The sequence below is a fragment of the Engystomops pustulosus genome, chromosome 3 (genome assembly GCF_040894005.1).
Source record: "Engystomops pustulosus chromosome 3, aEngPut4.maternal, whole genome shotgun sequence".
In the NCBI taxonomy this organism is placed as follows: domain Eukaryota; kingdom Metazoa; phylum Chordata; class Amphibia; order Anura; family Leptodactylidae; genus Engystomops; species Engystomops pustulosus.
Genome location: NC_092413.1, coordinates 66,664,811 through 66,688,735, shown reverse-complemented (window position 1 = coordinate 66,688,735; position 23,925 = coordinate 66,664,811). Strand labels below are relative to the sequence as shown.

At 44.8% G+C, this 23,925-nt stretch overlaps 3 protein-coding genes across 3 annotated transcripts; all 3 read right to left on the bottom strand.

Annotated features, from left to right (window-relative positions):
* Positions 1-201: 201 nt before the first annotated feature.
* On the bottom strand, positions 202-2,362 carry LOC140120486 (uncharacterized). The gene is made up of 2 exons (XM_072139512.1): positions 1,086-2,362; positions 202-954 (listed from the first exon to the last, which is right to left on the bottom strand). The coding sequence occupies exon 1, from the start codon at positions 2,352-2,354 to the stop codon at positions 1,110-1,112; it is 1,245 nt and encodes a 414-aa protein (XP_071995613.1). The 5' UTR covers positions 2,355-2,362; the 3' UTR covers positions 202-954; positions 1,086-1,109.
* A 3,043-nt stretch (positions 2,363-5,405) lies between these two features.
* Positions 5,406-7,566, bottom strand: LOC140120485 (uncharacterized). The gene is made up of 2 exons (XM_072139511.1): positions 6,290-7,566; positions 5,406-6,158 (listed from the first exon to the last, which is right to left on the bottom strand). The coding sequence occupies exon 1, from the start codon at positions 7,556-7,558 to the stop codon at positions 6,314-6,316; it is 1,245 nt and encodes a 414-aa protein (XP_071995612.1). The 5' UTR covers positions 7,559-7,566; the 3' UTR covers positions 5,406-6,158; positions 6,290-6,313.
* A 3,040-nt stretch (positions 7,567-10,606) lies between these two features.
* LOC140120484 (uncharacterized) lies at positions 10,607-12,767 on the bottom strand. The gene is made up of 2 exons (XM_072139510.1): positions 11,491-12,767; positions 10,607-11,359 (listed from the first exon to the last, which is right to left on the bottom strand). Exon 1 carries the CDS (start codon positions 12,757-12,759, stop codon positions 11,515-11,517), a length of 1,245 nt encoding a protein of 414 aa, XP_071995611.1. The 5' UTR covers positions 12,760-12,767; the 3' UTR covers positions 10,607-11,359; positions 11,491-11,514.
* Positions 12,768-23,925: the final 11,158 nt, after the last annotated feature.

Here is a 23,925-nt window from a genome sequence, read left to right as displayed (position 1 = left end):
AACAAATACAATTGGGTAAATACAAACAGTAATGAAACAAACCTAAGTGGAAAAAGGGACAAGGGGGGAGGAGGGGAAAGGGGGGGGGGGAGGGGCATACAAGTGAGACGGGGCAGCAACCAAAAATGAAAAGAAATGAAGTGTCACAATGTAAATGAAAATATCCACAAAACACATGACAGTCAAGGAAGTTCAGGAAAAGCGGCACAATCATATGCATAATGTAATTATATAGTAGAGATCAACAAAATGGAGATACAATTGCATAATGTACAACTCTAGGATCAAGGGAAAACTGAAGAATAGGGCATGGGGATCAGAGGAATCAGGAGTCGAAGTGGAGCAGCGAAGGAGGAAAGATGTCCTGTTGGAATCCTGGCCATGGATGTCGACATTCCCAACCAAGGACCGCCGTAGTCGGGAGGAGAGGATGGGCACGAGGGGTAAGAATGAGCCAAGGGAAGCAAGTAGGTTAGTGTTGCATGGGTTAGAGAGCTGGAAGAATATATAATGAGAGAATATGATGGTTAAAACATTAGTAAAAATGTGATATTTAAGTATGTGCGTGTGTACATGTGTAGGAACTGCATGTGTAAGGTGGTGCGTGGAAAGAGAGAAGGTGAGGTAGGTGCCAAGTGGTGAAGAACGCTGGAGGGAGGGAAGTAAAGATGCCAAGGGAAGAAGGAGTGGAAGGGGAAGTGCTAGAATGAGGGGGACCCGTGAAAGAAGAACCCAAGTATGGGGTCCCAGTGAGTGGGCGTGTCACATGCAAACCAATAAATAGGCCACCAGGGAATTGGTGGGTGTGCATGGGGGAATGTGGGGAGGAATAGATGAATATGCAAGCCACAGGTGAGAGGAGGTGGAAGGTGATAAAATAGTAAGTATTACTGACCTGTAAAACCTGGACGAAAAGAAATGGTGATAACCTCGTGGATGTATCTAAGTGATGACCTAAAAATAAGAGGTAAGTAGGCATAGTTGTGGAGAACATATGTATAAACATCGTGATACCAACCCTGACTAACACAATGCAAAAACACTACAATGTATCCAAAAAAGAAAAATGTTCTAAGGCAACTTACCTTGATGTTGTTTTATTCCCTTGATCATTGTTTGTAGAAGCCAGTAAAGAGGAGATCCTCATTCAAGCCTTTCGGTGCCTGACAATCGAGTTTGAAGATCCATCGTGCCTCGCTCCGAAGCAGAGCTAAGGTAGTATTTCCACCCCTCGGATTCTTACGTATAAGTTCCAATCCCATCACTTTGGTTCCGTGGGTTTTTCCTTTATGGCACATTCTATAGTGTGCTGCTACCGTGGACAAAGGTTTGTCTTGGCCAAAGTGAGTATCAGCATTTGATATTGTAGACAAATGTTGTTGAACGCGTTTGCGCAGTTCCTGCGTTGTTTGTTCAATATATAATTTGTTACACGGGCATCTTAGTGCATATACAACGTTCCTGGTCTTGCAGTTGATGTAATGGTGGAGTTTGTATTCAACACCCGAAAGTGGGTCATGGAAGGTCTCACCAGTCTGGATTAGTGGGCATACCGAACAATTACCACATGGGTATGTCCCCCTAATTTTGATTCCTCTACCCGTCGAACCTCTGTGTCGCTGGAAGTGGCTATGTGATAAGTTATCCTTCAAGTTCTTTGCCCTTCTTGCGACCAAAGGAGGATTGGGGGGAATGTGGGAAGCTAGTCTCTCATCACTCAGTAAGATATTCCAATGTCGTTTCAACAGGTGACGTATTTCATCCCACTGATTATTGTAGGTCACAATTAATTTTGGGATATCTGATGTTGTGGTGACATGTGTCTCAAGGAGGCTTGAGCGGTTGGCATCCCGCGCTCGCTGATATGCATGTGAAATTACCTTCTTAGGGTACCCTCTGTTTTTTAGTCTGGTCGTTAGATCCCGGGAGTGTTCCTGAAAGTCCTGTTTACTCGTACAATTCCGTCTAATACGTAAAAATTGACCAATCGGTATTCCATCACGGACGTGTTGTGGGTGGAAACTCCCATAGTGAAGCAGGCTATTGGTCGCCGTTTGTTTTCGAAACAGAGTGGTGAGAATTCTCCCATTATCCACACGAATCCTTAGGTCCAAGAAATCTGCTGAAAGAAGAGAGAGGTGGGAAGTAAGACAGATATGCCAGGGATTCACATTAAGATGTTCAATAAATTGTTGACATTCATCCAAGGTTCCGGTCCAGAAAAAGAGGATGTCATCGATAAATCGATGCCAACCTATAACATGTTGCTGGAAGGGCGATGAGGGATAGACGTGCAACTCCTCCCACCAACCCAAAAAGAGGTTGGCGTAGGAGGGTGCACATCTAGCCCCCATCGCCGTCCCCGACACCTGTCTGTAAAAGGTGTGGTCAAAGACAAAGTAGTTTTGTTTCAAGATGAAGTCCAAGAGGTCCAATAGGAAGGAGTCATGCATGCGGTTACCCGTGCTGTTGGCATTCAAAAAGTGTGCCACTGCCCGGATACCATCTATGTGTGCAATGTTGGTATAAAGCGCTTCCACATCTAGCGTGACAATGTACGTATTTGGTGGCAATACAACATTTTCCAATTTTTTGATAAGATGAATAGAATCACGTACATAAGAGGGCAAAGATAACACCATTGGTTGCAGATAAAAGTCCAAATAGATACAGGGTTTCTCACAGATGCCACCAATACCCGCTACGATGGGTCTACCAGGGGGATGAGTCAATGACTTATGCACCTTAGGAAGTAGATAAAAGGTGGGAACTATTGGGTGCTTGGTAGTCATGAACTGCAATTCCTTTTTGTTAATAATCGCATATTGGTTGGCAGATGTCAGTAAACGGTCCAATTTGGCCTTAAAAACGTCTGTGGGGTTCGAGGGTACCGGGGAGTAGTAGATTCTGTTATCCAGTTGCCTTTTGGCTTCTGCCATGTAAAGGTCTATCGGCCACACGACAATATTCCCCCCCTTGTCCGCCTCCTTAATGACGAATTGGTTGTTAGATTTAAGGGTGCGCACACTCAATTGTTCCTCCTTCGAGAGGTTGGTACCCCTGTGATGATTGATCCGCATTTGTTTAATGTCTCGTACTATACTCCGGAAGAAGAGGTCAAGCGCCGGTATTAAGCCGAGATTGGGGGTGGCCTGCGAGGGTAAGCGTGTTGGAAAAAGACGCCTACCTGCATATTCATCCTGGTCAGTTTCCTGGAGTAATGCCAGAAGATCAGAAAACACTCTTTGGTCCTCTAAGGTGAGGCCTTCGACCAGTTTTGGTTGTTGGTACAGGACCCGAAAGGATAATTGCCTGCAATATAAGTAGACATCTTTTGTCAAGTCAAATTTGTCAAGGTAGCAAGTGGGGGAGAACATCAAGCCTTTACTAAGTACAGAAATGTCAGAGGGTGTGAGGGGGTAATCAGACAAATTGATAATCTGTAGGTCACCTCCATTGGTCATTACCTCCTCTGGTTCCTTCAGTTCTTGGTGTTGTTGTTCCGTCTGGTCCCCCTCTTGTGTGACGGGGACCAGTCCCTGTATCGTGGGCCCCTTTTGCGTTTGTTTTGTTGGGCGCTTGTGCCTCCCCCGTCTGATCTGCCCTCTCCCTCGCTGCTGTCCGTGGATAAAAAATCACTGGTCGATTGTTCAGTTTGCGTATCATACCGGGTTTGTGATGGAGTGTATCTCCTACCATTCCCCCTATGCGTCCATCTATAGGCCCTATTTCTCTCGAAATCAGCCTTGTCTCGGGACATCTTATCCTTCTTTTTTTGTATTACCTCCTGTTCCAACCTATCAATAATATCCTTGAGCTTGTTCTGGAATGGAATAACCAAGGTGGCCTGATCAAATTTAACCAGCTGTTCCTCTAATGTTTTGATCTCTGTTCGAATTCGTGCCAAGGATTCTTTATCGTGGGACAATAGTAATTGTATCAAGATATTTGAGCACTGTAAAAGACCCTGTTCCCATAACCCCCGAAAATTGGAGTCCACTTCCCAAGAAGGGAAGATTTGTACCCTAAGGCCCCGTGGGGCAATGTTCAACCGCAAATATTCCTCCAAACTTTTTACATTCCACCAAGTACGTGTCAATTGTTTATGTAGATCAATGAGTTCCCCTGAAATTTTCTTAAAAGTAGCATCACCCCTCTGTTCAGTTTCAACTGTCCCAGAGAAAACAGAGTTGGATTGGCTTAACCACAAAGATTCCCTAGACTGTAGGTCCATGACGTACAAATAATCAAGTATATCCAAAATAGTAAACCAAATGATCACAAAGGTAAAAGGTCGTTAAACCATTAATTATAAGTCACAAGTTTTAAGAAAGGCGTGCTCAGAACCGCAGAAATGGTGACCATGAATAGAGGTCACCCAAACAATGTAGCTTCAACAAAGAGGGGGGAACGGCACTGCCCAGGTATAAACACAAGCCAAGGTGCAAAATAAACTTATGCAGTAAAGAAGGAAGAAGAAAAAGCATGCACCTATATGGCAACAATTGTGAATAACAAATTTTATTGAGTCTAGAACAGGATATACAAACTAACGGACACAAAACAATTAAAAACAATTAAAACACTGTGCCACACAGAGCACAGGCGACCCCCCTTTTTTAAGGGTGTGGGAAAGAATTCCCAACCCCGGGGAAACCCACAGCCGTCCAGAAATCCCCCACCTGAAGAATAAACCCCCACAATAAACAAAGTATAGCAGTGTAAACAGTGTCAGGAGAACCTGACTATGGTTCAATACAATACCTCCTACCAATGAGTGAGCATGAAGCGGAGTAGGCAGATATGACGGGGGAGGGGGGGTGGATCGGCTGTGGGCCAGGAGACCCCACGCGTTACGTCACGCTAACGTGACTTCCTCAGGGGTAATGGTGGTTGCTGTGCTCGTCTCACCTATATACCCAATTTGCCCCCAATTACCTGTGACAGGAGTGTGAAGGGGAAGGTCCGGACATAGGAAGTAGTGGGCTTGACCCCTCAGCCGGAAGTGGATGATGCCGCATGCGCATGCGCTGTGCGATCAAGGTGTAGTAGATACGAGGCGCCCAATATCAAAGCGGCGCATGCGCCAAGCGGGGGCGACCCGCTGATATGACATATGAAGTAAAAGTGATGTAGCCGCGAGTATGCGCATGCGCATATGACACTAAGCGCAGGCGCCAGCATTGCCAGGGTAATCATGAAACAAATACAATTGGGTAAATACAAACAGTAATGAAACAAACCTAAGTGGAAAAAGGGACAAGGGGGGAGGAGGGGAAAGGGGGGGGGGGGGGAGGGGCATAGAAGTGAGACGGGGCAGCAACCAAAAATGAAAAGAAATGAAGTGTCACAATGTAAATGAAAATATCCACAAAACACATGACAGTCAAGGAAGTTCAGGAAAAGCGGCACAATCATATGCATAATGTAATTATATAGTAGAGATCAACAAAATGGAGATACAATTGCATAATGTACAACTCTAGGATCAAGGGAAAACTGAAGAATAGGGCATGGGGATCAGAGGAATCAGGAGTCGAAGTGGAGCAGCGAAGGAGGAAAGATGTCCTGTTGGAATCCTGGCCATGGATGTCGACATTCCCAACCAAGGACCGCCGTAGTCGGGAGGAGAGGATGGGCACGAGGGGTAAGAATGAGCCAAGGGAAGCAAGTAGGTTAGTGTTGCATGGGTTAGAGAGCTGGAAGAATATATAATGAGAGAATATGATGGTTAAAACATTAGTAAAAATGTGATATTTAAGTATGTGCGTGTGTACATGTGTAGGAACTGCATGTGTAAGGTGGTGCGTGGAAAGAGAGAAGGTGAGGTAGGTGCCAAGTGGTGAAGAACGCTGGAGGGAGGGAAGTAAAGATGCCAAGGGAAGAAGGAGTGGAAGGGGAAGTGCTAGAATGAGGGGGACCCGTGAAAGAAGAACCCAAGTATGGGGTCCCAGTGAGTGGGCGTGTCACATGCAAACCAATAAATAGGCCACCAGGGAATTGGTGGGTGTGCATGGGGGAATGTGGGGAGGAATAGATGAATATGCAAGCCACAGGTGAGAGGAGGTGGAAGGTGATAAAATAGTAAGTATTACTGACCTGTAAAACCTGGACGAAAAGAAATGGTGATAACCTCGTGGATGTATCTAAGTGATGACCTAAAAATAAGAGGTAAGTAGGCATAGTTGTGGAGAACATATGTATAAACATCGTGATACCAACCCTGACTAACACAATGCAAAAACACTACAATGTATCCAAAAAAGAAAAATGTTCTAAGGCAACTTACCTTGATGTTGTTTTATTCCCTTGATCATTGTTTGTAGAAGCCAGTAAAGAGGAGATCCTCATTCAAGCCTTTCGGTGCCTGACAATCGAGTTTGAAGATCCATCGTGCCTCGCTCCGAAGCAGAGCTAAGGTAGTATTTCCACCCCTCGGATTCTTACGTATAAGTTCCAATCCCATCACTTTGGTTCCGTGGGTTTTTCCTTTATGGCACATTCTATAGTGTGCTGCTACCGTGGACAAAGGTTTGTCTTGGCCAAAGTGAGTATCAGCATTTGATATTGTAGACAAATGTTGTTGAACGCGTTTGCGCAGTTCCTGCGTTGTTTGTCCAATATATAATTTGTTACACGGGCATCTTAGTGCATATACAACGTTCCTGGTCTTGCAGTTGATGTAATGGTGGAGTTTGTATTCAACACCCGAAAGTGGGTCATGGAAGGTCTCACCAGTCTGGATTAGTGGGCATACCGAACAATTACCACATGGGTATGTCCCCCTAATTTTGATTCCTCTACCCGTCGAACCTCTGTGTCGCTGGAAGTGGCTATGTGATAAGTTATCCTTCAAGTTCTTTGCCCTTCTTGCGACCAAAGGAGGATTGGGGGGAATGTGGGAAGCTAGTCTCTCATCACTCAGTAAGATATTCCAATGTCGTTTCAACAGGTGACGTATTTCATCCCACTGATTATTGTAGGTCACAATTAATTTTGGGATATCTGATGTTGTGGTGACATGTGTCTCAAGGAGGCTTGAGCGGTTGGCATCCCGCGCTCGCTGATATGCATGTGAAATTACCTTCTTAGGGTACCCTCTGTTTTTTAGTCTGGTCGTTAGATCCCGGGAGTGTTCCTGAAAGTCCTGTTTACTCGTACAATTCCGTCTAATACGTAAAAATTGACCAATCGGTATTCCATCACGGACGTGTTGTGGGTGGAAACTCCCATAGTGAAGCAGGCTATTGGTCGCCGTTTGTTTTCGAAACAGAGTGGTGAGAATTCTCCCATTATCCACACGAATCCTTAGGTCCAAGAAATCTGCTGAAAGAAGAGAGAGGTGGGAAGTAAGACAGATATGCCAGGGATTCACATTAAGATGTTCAATAAATTGTTGACATTCATCCAAGGTTCCGGTCCAGAAAAAGAGGATGTCATCGATAAATCGATGCCAACCTATAACATGTTGCTGGAAGGGCGATGAGGGATAGACGTGCAACTCCTCCCACCAACCCAAAAAGAGGTTGGCGTAGGAGGGTGCACATCTAGCCCCCATCGCCGTCCCCGACACCTGTCTGTAAAAGGTGTGGTCAAAGACAAAGTAGTTTTGTTTCAAGATGAAGTCCAAGAGGTCCAATAGGAAGGAGTCATGCATGCGGTTACCCGTGCTGTTGGCATTCAAAAAGTGTGCCACTGCCCGGATACCATCTATGTGTGCAATGTTGGTATAAAGCGCTTCCACATCTAGCGTGACAATGTACGTATTTGGTGGCAATACAACATTTTCCAATTTTTTGATAAGATGAATAGAATCACGTACATAAGAGGGCAAAGATAACACCATTGGTTGCAGATAAAAGTCCAAATAGATACAGGGTTTCTCACAGATGCCACCAATACCCGCTACGATGGGTCTACCAGGGGGATGAGTCAATGACTTATGCACCTTAGGAAGTAGATAAAAGGTGGGAACTATTGGGTGCTTGGTAGTCATGAACTGCAATTCCTTTTTGTTAATAATCGCATATTGGTTGGCAGATGTCAGTAAACGGTCCAATTTGGCCTTAAAAACGTCTGTGGGGTTCGAGGGTACCGGGGAGTAGTAGATTCTGTTATCCAGTTGCCTTTTGGCTTCTGCCATGTAAAGGTCTATCGGCCACACGACAATATTCCCCCCCTTGTCCGCCTCCTTAATGACGAATTGGTTGTTAGATTTAAGGGTGCGCACACTCAATTGTTCTTCCTTCGAGAGGTTGGTACCCCTGTGATGATTGATCCGCATTTGTTTAATGTCTCGTACTATACTCCGGAAGAAGAGGTCAAGCGCCGGTATTAAGCCGAGATTGGGGGTGGCCTGCGAGGGTAAGCGTGTTGGAAAAAGACGCCTACCTGCATATTCATCCTGGTCAGTTTCCTGGAGTAATGCCAGAAGATCAGAAAACACTCTTTGGTCCTCTAAGGTGAGGCCTTCGACCAGTTTTGGTTGTTGGTACAGGACCCGAAAGGATAATTGCCTGCAATATAAGTATACATCTTTTGTCAAGTCAAATTTGTCAAGGTAGCAAGTGGGGGAGAACATCAAGCCTTTACTAAGTACAGAAATGTCAGAGGGTGTGAGGGGGTAATCAGACAAATTGATAATCTGTAGGTCACCTCCATTGGTCATTACCTCCTCTGGTTCCTTCAGTTCTTGGTGTTGTTGTTCCGTCTGGTCCCCCTCTTGTGTGACGGGGACCAGTCCCTGTATCGTGGGCCCCTTTTGCGTTTGTTTTGTTGGGCGCTTGTGCCTCCCCCGTCTGATCTGCCCTCTCCCTCGCTGCTGTCCGTGGATAAAAAATCACTGGTCGATTGTTCAGTTTGCGTATCATACCGGGTTTGTGATGGAGTGTATCTCCTACCATTCCCCCTATGCGTCCATCTATAGGCCCTATTTCTCTCGAAATCAGCCTTGTCTCGGGACATCTTATCCTTCTTTTTTTGTATTACCTCCTGTTCCAACCTATCAATAATATCCTTGAGCTTGTTCTGGAATGGAATAACCAAGGTGGCCTGATCAAATTTAACCAGCTGTTCCTCTAATGTTTTGATCTCTGTTCGAATTCGTGCCAAGGATTCTTTATCGTGGGACAATAGTAATTGTATCAAGATATTTGAGCACTGTAAAAGACCCTGTTCCCATAACCCCCGAAAATTGGAGTCCACTTCCCAAGAAGGGAAGATTTGTACCCTAAGGCCCCGTGGGGCAATGTTCAACCGCAAATATTCCTCCAAACTTTTTACATTCCACCAAGTACGTGTCAATTGTTTATGTAGATCAATGAGTTCCCCTGAAATTTTCTTAAAAGTAGCATCACCCCTCTGTTCAGTTTCAACTGTCCCAGAGAAAACAGAGTTGGATTGGCTTAACCACAAAGATTCCCTAGACTGTAGGTCCATGACGTACAAATAATCAAGTATATCCAAAATAGTAAACCAAATGATCACAAAGGTAAAAGGTCGTTAAACCATTAATTATAAGTCACAAGTTTTAAGAAAGGCGTGCTCAGAACCGCAGAAATGGTGACCATGAATAGAGGTCACCCAAACAATGTAGCTTCAACAAAGAGGGGGGAACGGCACTGCCCAGGTATAAACACAAGCCAAGGTGCAAAATAAACTTATGCAGTAAAGAAGGAAGAAGAAAAAGCATGCACCTATATGGCAACAATTGTGAATAACAAATTTTATTGAGTCTAGAACAGGATATACAAACTAACGGACACAAAACAATTAAAAACAATTAAAACACTGTGCCACACAGAGCACAGGCGACCCCCCTTTTTTAAGGGTGTGGGAAAGAATTCCCAACCCCGGGGAAACCCACAGCCGTCCAGAAATCCCCCACCTGAAGAATAAACCCCCACAATAAACAAAGTATAGCAGTGTAAACAGTGTCAGGAGAACCTGACTATGGTTCAATACAATACCTCCTACCAATGAGTGAGCATGAAGCGGAGTAGGCAGATATGACGGGGGAGGGGGGGTGGATCGGCTGTGGGCCAGGAGACCCCACGCGTTACGTCACGCTAACGTGACTTCCTCAGGGGTAATGGTGGTTGCTGTGCTCGTCTCACCTATATACCCAATTTGCCCCCAATTACCTGTGACAGGAGTGTGAAGGGGAAGGTCCGGACATAGGAAGTAGTGGGCTTGACCCCTCAGCCGGAAGTGGATGATGCCGCATGCGCATGCGCTGTGCGATCAAGGTGTAGTAGATACGAGGCGCCCAATATCAAAGCGGCGCATGCGCCAAGCGGGGGCGACCCGCTGATATGACATATGAAGTAAAAGTGATGTAGCCGCGAGTATGCGCATGCGCATATGACACTAAGCGCAGGCGCCAGCATTGCCAGGGTAATCATGAAACAAATACAATTGGGTAAATACAAACAGTAATGAAACAAACCTAAGTGGAAAAAGGGACAAGGGGGGAGGAGGGGAAAGGGGGGGGGGGAGGGGCATAGAAGTGAGACGGGGCAGCAACCAAAAATGAAAAGAAATGAAGTGTCACAATGTAAATGAAAATATCCACAAAACACATGACAGTCAAGGAAGTTCAGGAAAAGCGGCACAATCATATGCATAATGTAATTATATAGTAGAGATCAACAAAATGGAGATACAATTGCATAATGTACAACTCTAGGATCAAGGGAAAACTGAAGAATAGGGCATGGGGATCAGAGGAATCAGGAGTCGAAGTGGAGCAGCGAAGGAGGAAAGATGTCCTGTTGGAATCCTGGCCATGGATGTCGACATTCCCAACCAAGGACCGCCGTAGTCGGGAGGAGAGGATGGGCACGAGGGGTAAGAATGAGCCAAGGGAAGCAAGTAGGTTAGTGTTGCATGGGTTAGAGAGCTGGAAGAATATATAATGAGAGAATATGATGGTTAAAACATTAGTAAAAATGTGATATTTAAGTATGTGCGTGTGTACATGTGTAGGAACTGCATGTGTAAGGTGGTGCGTGGAAAGAGAGAAGGTGAGGTAGGTGCCAAGTGGTGAAGAACGCTGGAGGGAGGGAAGTAAAGATGCCAAGGGAAGAAGGAGTGGAAGGGGAAGTGCTAGAATGAGGGGGACCCGTGAAAGAAGAACCCAAGTATGGGGTCCCAGTGAGTGGGCGTGTCACATGCAAACCAATAAATAGGCCACCAGGGAATTGGTGGGTGTGCATGGGGGAATGTGGGGAGGAATAGATGAATATGCAAGCCACAGGTGAGAGGAGGTGGAAGGTGATAAAATAGTAAGTATTACTGACCTGTAAAACCTGGACGAAAAGAAATGGTGATAACCTCGTGGATGTATCTAAGTGATGACCTAAAAATAAGAGGTAAGTAGGCATAGTTGTGGAGAACATATGTATAAACATCGTGATACCAACCCTGACTAACACAATGCAAAAACACTACAATGTATCCAAAAAAGAAAAATGTTCTAAGGCAACTTACCTTGATGTTGTTTTATTCCCTTGATCATTGTTTGTAGAAGCCAGTAAAGAGGAGATCCTCATTCAAGCCTTTCGGTGCCTGACAATCGAGTTTGAAGATCCATCGTGCCTCGCTCCGAAGCAGAGCTAAGGTAGTATTTCCACCCCTCGGATTCTTACGTATAAGTTCCAATCCCATCACTTTGGTTCCGTGGGTTTTTCCTTTATGGCACATTCTATAGTGTGCTGCTACCGTGGACAAAGGTTTGTCTTGGCCAAAGTGAGTATCAGCATTTGATATTGTAGACAAATGTTGTTGAACGCGTTTGCGCAGTTCCTGCGTTGTTTGTCCAATATATAATTTGTTACACGGGCATCTTAGTGCATATACAACGTTCCTGGTCTTGCAGTTGATGTAATGGTGGAGTTTGTATTCAACACCCGAAAGTGGGTCATGGAAGGTCTCACCAGTCTGGATTAGTGGGCATACCGAACAATTACCACATGGGTATGTCCCCCTAATTTTGATTCCTCTACCCGTCGAACCTCTGTGTCGCTGGAAGTGGCTATGTGATAAGTTATCCTTCAAGTTCTTTGCCCTTCTTGCGACCAAAGGAGGATTGGGGGGAATGTGGGAAGCTAGTCTCTCATCACTCAGTAAGATATTCCAATGTCGTTTCAACAGGTGACGTATTTCATCCCACTGATTATTGTAGGTCACAATTAATTTTGGGATATCTGATGTTGTGGTGACATGTGTCTCAAGGAGGCTTGAGCGGTTGGCATCCCGCGCTCGCTGATATGCATGTGAAATTACCTTCTTAGGGTACCCTCTGTTTTTTAGTCTGGTCGTTAGATCCCGGGAGTGTTCCTGAAAGTCCTGTTTACTCGTACAATTCCGTCTAATACGTAAAAATTGACCAATCGGTATTCCATCACGGACGTGTTGTGGGTGGAAACTCCCATAGTGAAGCAGGCTATTGGTCGCCGTTTGTTTTCGAAACAGAGTGGTGAGAATTCTCCCATTATCCACACGAATCCTTAGGTCCAAGAAATCTGCTGAAAGAAGAGAGAGGTGGGAAGTAAGACAGATATGCCAGGGATTCACATTAAGATGTTCAATAAATTGTTGACATTCATCCAAGGTTCCGGTCCAGAAAAAGAGGATGTCATCGATAAATCGATGCCAACCTATAACATGTTGCTGGAAGGGCGATGAGGGATAGACGTGCAACTCCTCCCACCAACCCAAAAAGAGGTTGGCGTAGGAGGGTGCACATCTAGCCCCCATCGCCGTCCCCGACACCTGTCTGTAAAAGGTGTGGTCAAAGACAAAGTAGTTTTGTTTCAAGATGAAGTCCAAGAGGTCCAATAGGAAGGAGTCATGCATGCGGTTACCCGTGCTGTTGGCATTCAAAAAGTGTGCCACTGCCCGGATACCATCTATGTGTGCAATGTTGGTATAAAGCGCTTCCACATCTAGCGTGACAATGTACGTATTTGGTGGCAATACAACATTTTCCAATTTTTTGATAAGATGAATAGAATCACGTACATAAGAGGGCAAAGATAACACCATTGGTTGCAGATAAAAGTCCAAATAGATACAGGGTTTCTCACAGATGCCACCAATACCCGCTACGATGGGTCTACCAGGGGGATGAGTCAATGACTTATGCACCTTAGGAAGTAGATAAAAGGTGGGAACTATTGGGTGCTTGGTAGTCATGAACTGCAATTCCTTTTTGTTAATAATCGCATATTGGTTGGCAGATGTCAGTAAACGGTCCAATTTGGCCTTAAAAACGTCTGTGGGGTTCGAGGGTACCGGGGAGTAGTAGATTCTGTTATCCAGTTGCCTTTTGGCTTCTGCCATGTAAAGGTCTATCGGCCACGCGACAATATTCCCCCCCTTGTCCGCCTCCTTAATGACGAATTGGTTGTTAGATTTAAGGGTGCGCACACTCAATTGTTCCTCCTTCGAGAGGTTGGTACCCCTGTGATGATTGATCCGCATTTGTTTAATGTCTCGTACTATACTCCGGAAGAAGAGGTCAAGCGCCGGTATTAAGCCGAGATTGGGGGTGGCCTGCGAGGGTAAGCGTGTTGGAAAAAGACGCCTACCTGCATATTCATCCTGGTCAGTTTCCTGGAGTAATGCCAGAAGATCAGAAAACACTCTTTGGTCCTCTAAGGTGAGGCCTTCGACCAGTTTTGGTTGTTGGTACAGGACCCGAAAGGATAATTGCCTGCAATATAAGTAGACATCTTTTGTCAAGTCAAATTTGTCAAGGTAGCAAGTGGGGGAGAACATCAAGCCTTTACTAAGTACAGAAATGTCAGAGGGTGTGAGGGGGTAATCAGACAAATTGATAATCTGTAGGTCACCTCCATTGGTCATTACCTCCAGGGGCGGACTGGCTATTCAACCCACCGGGAACTTTCCCGGTGGGCCGACAGGTCCGGGGCCGATCTGGGGCCGGTGCCGCCGGTCTGAGGCCGGTCGGGCCGACTTACACACATGAGGACCAGGGGCGGACTGGCAGGCAGCGCAGCGCTGCTGCTACGCGCCGGGCCGGCGGCTGACAGTAGCGGCCGCAGCGCGGCCGTTGCCGGGCCAACAGGTGTACACAGTAGGCTGCCTGTCACAGTCTGCCTGTGACTTCGCTGAGGCCGGCCGCTTCACACGCTGACGCTGCTGCTACAGCGCAGCCCGTGCAATGACATCATTGCGCAGGCTGCTCAGCAGCGTGCGGAGCGTGAAGCCGTCCCGCGCTGGCACGCACAGACGTCATTTTACGGCTGTGCTGTGCTGCGCGCGGAGTGCTTGGGAGCGGCCGGAACAAGCGGAGTGGGAGTCTGAACCTCGTGCCAGTGCCAGCTAGGTAAGTTAAGTTTTTTATTTATATTTTTCACAAGCGCTGAGCCACTTGTACAGGGGGGTGGCCAATATTGATAATTACTGCCACAGTGCCACCATTATTTTTTTAAAAAATTGTGAGGTGATTACTTACTTCTTTGAAAGGGAGGGGGTATCAGAGCTGGACAGCCACAGATGAATATAATGGGGAGGGGGGGGGGTGGTGGATGGGGATTAAGACAGATGGGCACTGTCAGTGCAGGGATTATGAGTATATTGTGGGGGGGGGGGGATTGGGATGGATGGGCACTGTCAGTGCAGGGATTATGAGTATATTGTGTGTGGGGGGGATTAAGACGGATGGGCACTGTCAGTGCAGGGATTATGAGTATATTGTGAGGGGGGAGGATTGAGACGGATGGGCACTGTCAGTGCAGGGATTATGAGTATATTGTGGGGGGGGGGATTGGGACGGATGGGCACTGTCAGTGCAGGGATTATGAGTATATTGTGTGTGGGGGATTAAAACGGATGGGCACTGTCAGTGCAGGGATTATGAGTATATTGTGTGGGGGGGGGGGATTAAGACGGATGGGCACTGTCAGTGCAGGGATTATGAGTATATTGTGTGGGGGGGGGATTAAGACGGATGGGCACTGTCAGTGCAGGGATTATGAGTATATTGTGTGGGGAGGGGGATTAAGACGGATGGGCACTGTCAGTGCAGGGATTATGAGTATATTGTGTGTGGGGGGGATTAAAACGGATGGGCACTGTCAGTGCAGGGATTATGAGTATATTGTGTGGGGGGGGGATTAAGACGGATGGGCACTGTCAGTGCAGGGATTATGAGTATATTGTGGGGGGGGGGGATTGGGACGGATGGGCACTGTCAGTGCAGGGATTATGAGTATATTGTGGGGGGGGGAATTGAGACGGATGGGCACTGTCAGTGCAGGGATTATGAGTATATTGTGGGGGGGGATTGAGACGGATGGGCACTGGCAGTGCAGGGATTATGAGTATATTGTGGGGGGGGATTGGGACGGTTGGGCACTGGCACTGCACAGATTATGAGTATATTTTGAGTATATCGTGGTCAGGTCAAGGGTCAGGGCAGGTGGCAAAGATCCAAGATGAAGTCCAAATCCGGGGTCAGCAACTACAGGTCCAGGCGCATGGCAACGGGAACACAGGCACATGGGACACAGCAACACGGGGGGACTCTGGTAACACAACAACATGGAGGGATTCTGGTAACACAGGAATACGGAGGGACTCTGGTAACTCAGGAACACGGAGGGACTTTGGAATCACAGATACACGGAATATCGCTGGGGAGCTTTTTCTAAGGCTGTGAAGCACAAAGATCCGGCAGGGCTTGCAGGAAGGCTTATATAGAATTTTGAGGAAATGAACAACGCCAATAAATGGCGCGCTGGCACTTTAAATTTAGAGAAGCTGGCGCGCGTGCGCACAGCTGACAGGTGTGAGACAGAAACCAGAACAGGTGAGCTGTGAGGGCGATGCGCTGGCGGGGGCAGAGGAGCAAGGGTGAGCCCACGACCCGTGATATGGGAGTTAGGATTTAGAGTATGATAAAAAGCACACCCAACTTACAGACAACCCCTAGTTACAGACAGACCCCCTCTGCCCCCTGTGACCTCTGGCGAAGCTCTCTGGATGTTACTATAGTCCCAGACTGCACTGATCAGCTGTAAGGTGTCTGTAATGAAGCTTTATTGATAATCCTTGTTCCCCATATATTACACATAATTAAATATTTATTCAGGGTGTGCTCAGTTGTGGTACAAGTGGTATGATTATTTAGGAGATCACTGTTATTCTAGTAACACTATAGTGAAAGTGACTGTGGTATTTTTAGGATCGCTTTGTGGAGATGTGATGCAAGGAGCCGACAACATCTGAGGGAGACTAATGCATCAACAAGTGAGAAGGAGGTGTCGCGTTGCAGTTCTATAGCCGTTGGAGTAGATCGTCACCTGTGAGTTACAATTCGAAATCACAATTTCGACAGTGCTGTGTAAAGGATAACAGTTTCTGCTTTACATGGAGAGAAAAGCAGAAGGAAATATTGGGGAGCATGCTGCAGTATTTCTTCAGAAAATATGGGGCAATGAAGTGCATCAGCCCTGTGGATAAATTACACAAGACTGCTGCACTCCATATCTCCATATTTTACAGCGTGCTCCCTCTCTTAAAGGACACGTGTCTCACTATAGCAGAATAGCTGCACATACTAATGTAAGAATCTCCCTAGCCCCCAGTTATTGCACTAAATTTCTAGCTTTATTGGAAAATATTGAAAAGCTTTGCCACATTGACTATCATTGTGGTCCGATCGATGGACCTAGCTTACAGCAGTCCATTTATTGTATTGTACTCATAAGGGGCAGTCTAAAGCTGTCTCAGGAGGCAGCATCAAGCCTGACATTCCCTGCCGGCATCTGGTGTGGGAGTGGCGGTCCAGGAGAAAATCTGAAAAGGGAGGGCCTTGGATGGCCCCCTTATATGTACGCTGGACCACTGTAATCTAGGTGTGTCAATCAAACCGCTATGTGCCTCAGTGTGGCACAGCTTTTTGGTATGTTTCGATAAAGCTAGAAATGTAACAGTGCCATAAGTGGGTGAGGGCTAGGGAGATTCTTACATTAGTATGTGCAGCTATATTGCTTTAGTGAGAAAGGTGTCCTTTAATTTACACAGGACTTCACCCACTCCCTCTTGGTAAAGGAATTCGATCAGGGCTTTGTGCATGTTATAAATGGAGTGGCAGCAGTCCTATATTAGGAGAAAGAACTGCAGCTGCTGTAAGGTAAAATATGGGGCTACAGGTTGCAGCATTCCTTTGGGTAGCTTCATGTTGTAAAAACAGGACTGCTGTCGTCTTATTACCCCATCATTACTCTAAAACAACTGCTACACATAGGGGGCAGTATTATAGTAGTTATATTCTTGTACATAGGGGGCAGTATTATAGTAGTTATATTCCTGTACATAGGGGGCAGTATTATAGTAGTTATATTCCTGTACATAGGAGGCAGTATTATAGTTATTCTTATCCATAGGGAGCAATATAGTGAGAGATCTTCTAGACCATCTTTGACCAATACAGCCTACAAGAAAGTCCACCAGAGAGAAACAGCCACTAGGATTTCAGAAAACTATTGGTAAGATAAATATATGGCAAAATATGCCTATTCAAAACACGCTCTACTACACAATATATAGTAGTAAAATATATTTAATTTAATAGATGGAGCGAAAAAGAAAACCCAAAGGTGGGGCCGAAAAATTACGCGAAAAGAAAAAACAGCTTTTGGCATCAGAAGCACAAAAGTGTTCTAAATTATCTGACTTATTCAAAGGCACTTCTGTAAGTGACATTCCACTAGCACAGCAGTCATCAGAAGGAGCAGTGGCAAAACAAAATGAGAGCAGCAGCTTTTTAATTCCTTTTGATACAGCACAAGAATCAAAGACTGGAGGAAAAGACGAAGCAGCGAATCGTGTACAAATGCCTTCTGCAACAAAATCATTAATAGAAGGAAGAGCAGCAATGGCCCATTCCAGTACAGAGTTTCTTCCTTCACCATGTGCAGTACAAGGAAGACAAGAAGAAACTGCAGGCTGCAGTGTGGAGTGGTCTTCTGTAACGCACACTTATAAAGAGGGGAGAGGAGGAGATTTTGAAAGCTCCAATGTTGAAGCTAAGGAACAACAACCAACAGTAGCGTTTGATCTTTTTGTTAGACCCAAGGAAAACGAGAGAGCTTTTTTTTTCCAGTTGCATCCAATACAACCTTTTGAGGATGACAGTCTACCATTTGTAGCTAAAAAGGCATTTTTAAGGAAAAATGGTTCCCAGCGTCAGTGGCTATCTTACAGCAGCTCAGAAAATGCACTCTACTGCACAATTTGCCTGGCATATAGCAAATTAAGTGAAAAGAGTGTATTTATAGATGGAATGAGAGACTGGATGCATTCATACCAACGAATCCTGGAGCATGAAAACAGTAAGCACCACACCTCTTGTGCAGAGGCTCATATGCAAACTTTGAAGCATAAGGACATTGGTGAATTACTGTTTCACACACAACAAGAGAAGAGAAGAGAGGAAATTAAAAATAACAGACAAGTGATGGAAAGAGTGATTGAAGTCATTAAACTCATTGGTAAGCGAGGATTAAGCTACAGGGGAAGTACATCTGAAGCTGCACATTCCTTATTTGATTCACTCCTAGACCATGGGAACTTTTTAGAACTAATAATACTGCTTAGTAAATATGATCCACTGTTGAAGAGACATTTAGACAAAGTCGTCAAGAAAAGTCAGCAGATACACAAAACAGGGAGTAAAGGTCGTGGAAGTGCATTGACCTTCTTATCAAAAACAATGGCAAACAATGTCATCCAGGTGATTGCCTCTTTAATTAAAAAGACAGTCGCTGAAGAAGTAAAAGAAAGTGTCATGTTTTCTGTACAGTTGGACACAACACAAGATATTTCATCAAGGGACCAGTGTTCACTTATAATTCGTTATGTTCACAAGCTAAAAGGTATCCAGGAACGTCTTCTAGCTGTTGTCAATTGCACAGACTCCACAGGAAGAGGATTCCTGGAACTTCTCAAGAATGCACTGAAGGCAAATGGTTTGGATATAAACCAGTGTGTTGGTAATGCAACTGATGGTGCTGCAAATATGCAGGGCATATACAGTGGCTTTTCAACATGGCTAAACATTGAGTCACCAGGACAAATTCATGTCTGGTGTTATAGCCATATATTAAATCTTGTAATTGGTGATGCAACCCGATCACCTATTGCTGCTACATCACTCTTTTCTCTTTTGAATCTGATTGCTGTTTTTTTTAAGGAATCTTTTAAAAGAATGGATGTATGGGATCAGATAAGTGGAAAGAGTGACACTGGTCATCACCGGAGGTTGCAAACCATTGGCGAAACACGCTGGTGGGCAAAGGATACAATAGTGACCAAAATATTTGGTTCATTTGGAAACCCAAAGAGTTCAATGTATGTTGATGTCATTCTGTCACTATACACCATTGAAAAAAGTGAACACAACTCACCTGAATTGAGGGCAAAAGCAAGAAATTTTAAAGAAGCACTTTTGCGATATGAAACGGTCATGACAGGATTCATATATTTGCGCATCTTTCAACTGACAACACCCTTATCCAAATACCTGCAAACAGTTGGAATTGATCTGCTAAAAGCACATCAAATGGTGATGGGTACTCTGGACCAGTTGAAAAAAATACAAAGAGACTTTGAAGAAATAAAAATTACAGTTTCTGGTTTCATTGTGTGGGCAACAGAGGAACTTGATCAGCGAAGTCCCACACACAATGTTGTTATAGAAGATTTCTTCCCTGCAAAAGTAGTACGGAAGAGAAAAAGATTGCCAGGAGAATCTGCATCCGAGGAACCAATAACTGATGCTTTTAAAGAGTTTGAAGTTGGTGTCCATAACAGGATATTAGACACAACCATAGAAAGTCTGAGGACAAGATTTGAAAAAAATGGTGAGTTGTTTTGGAACCTGGCTTGTCTGTCTCCTGTACAGTTTGAAGATATAAAAATCTCATTCCCTCATGATGCTCTTGAAAAGCTTAGTAAAGTACTAAAAAAATTTGATAATAATATTACAAAAGAACAACTACACTCAGAACTTGTGAGTTTGGCAAATAATTGGGACAGTTTGAAAGCCTCGCTACCTGAGGAATATATATTAAGGAAAGAAGAGGAGACACCAGGAGATGTTGACCTTACAATCAAAGAAAATTGTGAGGTGGAGTACAGCGAGAAGAAGTCTGTGTGCAAGCGATGTCAGAACTGTGCTGTGTGTGTTTATCTTACACTGGAACGCTACAACTTGTTTACTGAGGCCTATGCAAGCATAGGTCTAGCATACAAATACCTCCTAACCCTTTCAACAACTCAAGTGGCATGTGAAAGAAGTTTTTCAACATTAAAATTTATCAAGAATAGGTTGAGGAGCACTCTGAGTGCTGAACATTTAGAAGCATTTCTCCTCATGTGTGTTGAGAAAGACATTTTACAGCAGTTAGAGTCAGATGTAATTATTGATAATGTAGCATCAACAAGTACACTGCTGCGTAAGGAACTGTATCTACAGTAGAACTTTTATGTTTACCTCATATGCCAAACTTGTAAAGTTGTAAAGCCATGTGATCTTCGCATTTAGGTATTTAATGAATGTACTGTAGCATGGCTACAACTATGTTTTTGGTCAGTTTATAGTTGCACTCATTTAATTGCATACCACTTGTAGTGGCAGGTTTCTGATGGAAATACCGAGCACCAGCTCAGGGTGAGCTGGTGCCGGAGCTTATTTTTGTTAGTGTTTTAAACCGCGGTATCGCGGTTTAAAACACTTTTCAAACTTTATAGCCGGCGCAGGGAGGTACGCGCTCGGCGCTTACCATGTGCGCGGCTCTCCTTCACTTCCTATGTAGCCGCGCGCACGGTAAGCGCCGAGCGCGTACCTGCCTGCGCCGGCTATAAAGTTTAAAAAGTGTTTTAAACCGCGATACCGAGGTTTAAAACACTAACGAAAATAAGCTCCGGCACCAGCTCACCCTGACCTCACCCTGACCTGGTGCTCGGTATTTCCATCAGAAACCTGCCACTACAAGTGGTAGGTTTCCTTTAAAGAAGGGTATTTATTATGTTTTGTAAGTCAGTTTTCTTTTTCTACCCTCTTGCTACTCTTGTGGGGTGACATTGCTGGGTGCTTGGATACTATAAAAAATTTACACCAGGCTGGACCTGCTGTAGACTTAGTAATCCTGGCATTTGTTAGAAATGATCCAAGTGCAGCATGGAACTAACAGGCTACAAGTTTTTTGTTTATTTCTGTGTGCATGGCAAAGGTAAAATTAGGGTTGCACAATGCATCGAAACCTCGAAAGTATCAAGTATCACAATACTTATATGGGTATCATATTGCACTCAAAATTCTGGTGTTGGTGCAACCCTAGTATAAAGCCATGTGTTTTCTTTATTTGGGTGTAAACTGTGTATAACAATCAGTTATCCAGACATCCATGTTTTTGGCCACTTTATAATTTATTGTTTTAATTTAATAATTTAATTTAAAGAGTTGCTGTCACTTTAAGAAGTTTACAATGTTGATGGTAAGCACTGTACTTTACAATGTTTGTCCAAGTTTGCAGTAAAGTTTTTTTTGTTCTAATTCAGTCTAATGTGAGTCTCTGCTTGTGAAGCCTTAGAAGCTACTATTTAGAGATCTAAGAGTTATGACATTAGTAGCTGCAAAAACATAATTCTGACAAATCAGAATTAAAATAGATTACTTAGTCTTAAAACAGATATGATATTGTAAATCCTGAAGGTACATAAGAAGTATCAAAAGTGACAAAGTTTATTAATTCATCAAAAAGCAAAACATCCAGTTTTTATCATAACCGAGGGAAACTTTATTCACTGCTATTTTGCTAATCTTCCACCAATGACTTCTTGACCCCGCCCACCTGTGTTGACCACGCCTATCTAGGCTGGCCCCGCCTAAAATATAGGGCCACTTTTAAAAAATTTTCCAGGGCCACTTTTTTTTCCCAGTCCGCCCCTGATTACCTCCTCTGGTTCCTTCAGTTCTTGGTGTTGTTGTTCCGTCTGGTCCCCCTCTTGTGTGACGGGGACCAGTCCCTGTATCGTGGGCCCCTTTTGCGTTTGTTTTGTTGGGCGCTTGTGCCTCCCCCGTCTGATCTGCCCTCTCCCTCGCTGCTGTCCGTGGATAAAAAATCACTGGTCGATTGTTCAGTTTGCGTATCATACCGGGTTTGTGATGGAGTGTATCTCCTACCATTCCCCCTATGCGTCCATCTATAGGCCCTATTTCTCTCGAAATCAGCCTTGTCTCGGGACATCTTATCCTTCTTTTTTTGTATTACCTCCTGTTCCAACCTATCAATAATATCCTTGAGCTTGTTCTGGAATGGAATAACCAAGGTGGCCTGATCAAATTTAACCAGCTGTTCCTCTAATGTTTTGATCTCTGTTCGAATTCGTGCCAAGGATTCTTTATCGTGGGACAATAGTAATTGTATCAAGATATTTGAGCACTGTAAAAGACCCTGTTCCCATAACCCCCGAAAATTGGAGTCCACTTCCCAAGAAGGGAAGATTTGTACCCTAAGGCCCCGTGGGGCAATGTTCAACCGCAAATATTCCTCCAAACTTTTTACATTCCACCAAGTACGTGTCAATTGTTTATGTAGATCAATGAGTTCCCCTGAAATTTTCTTAAAAGTAGCATCACCCCTCTGTTCAGTTTCAACTGTCCCAGAGAAAACAGAGTTGGATTGGCTTAACCACAAAGATTCCCTAGACTGTAGGTCCATGACGTACAAATAATCAAGTATATCCAAAATAGTAAACCAAATGATCACAAAGGTAAAAGGTCGTTAAACCATTAATTATAAGTCACAAGTTTTAAGAAAGGCGTGCTCAGAACCGCAGAAATGGTGACCATGAATAGAGGTCACCCAAACAATGTAGCTTCAACAAAGAGGGGGGAACGGCACTGCCCAGGTATAAACACAAGCCAAGGTGCAAAATAAACTTATGCAGTAAAGAAGGAAGAAGAAAAAGCATGCACCTATATGGCAACAATTGTGAATAACAAATTTTATTGAGTCTAGAACAGGATATACAAACTAACGGACACAAAACAATTAAAAACAATTAAAACACTGTGCCACACAGAGCACAGGCGACCCCCCTTTTTTAAGGGTGTGGGAAAGAATTCCCAACCCCGGGGAAACCCACAGCCGTCCAGAAATCCCCCACCTGAAGAATAAACCCCCACAATAAACAAAGTATAGCAGTGTAAACAGTGTCAGGAGAACCTGACTATGGTTCAATACAATACCTCCTACCAATGAGTGAGCATGAAGCGGAGTAGGCAGATATGACGGGGGAGGGGGGGGTGGATCGGCTGTGGGCCAGGAGACCCCACGCGTTACGTCACGCTAACGTGACTTCCTCAGGGGTAATGGTGGTTGCTGTGCTCGTCTCACCTATATACCCAATTTGCCCCCAATTACCTGTGACAGGAGTGTGAAGGGGAAGGTCCGGACATAGGAAGTAGTGGGCTTGACCCCTCAGCCGGAAGTGGATGATGCCGCATGCGCATGCGCTGTGCGATCAAGGTGTAGTAGATACGAGGCGCCCAATATCAAAGCGGCGCATGCGCCAAGCGGGGGCGACCCGCTGATATGACATATGAAGTAAAAGTGATGTAGCCGCGAGTATGCGCATGCGCATATGACACTAAGCGCAGGCGCCAGCATTGCCAGGGTAATCATGAAACAAATACAATTGGGTAAATACAAACAGTAATGAAACAAACCTAAGTGGAAAAAGGGACAAGGGGGGAGGAGGGGAAAGGGGGGGGGGAGGGGCATAGAAGTGAGACGGGGCAGCAACCAAAAATGAAAAGAAATGAAGTGTCACAATGTAAATGAAAATATCCACAAAACACATGACAGTCAAGGAAGTTCAGGAAAA

What these genes read in the sequence shown, in the direction of transcription:
- LOC140120485 (XM_072139511.1), bottom strand. Translation starts at nt 7,558, where the DNA reads ATGGGGGCTAGATGTGCACCCTCCTACGCCAACCTCTTTTTGGGTTGG.
- LOC140120486 (XM_072139512.1), bottom strand. Translation starts at nt 2,354, where the DNA reads ATGGGGGCTAGATGTGCACCCTCCTACGCCAACCTCTTTTTGGGTTGG.
- LOC140120484 (XM_072139510.1), bottom strand. Translation starts at nt 12,759, where the DNA reads ATGGGGGCTAGATGTGCACCCTCCTACGCCAACCTCTTTTTGGGTTGG.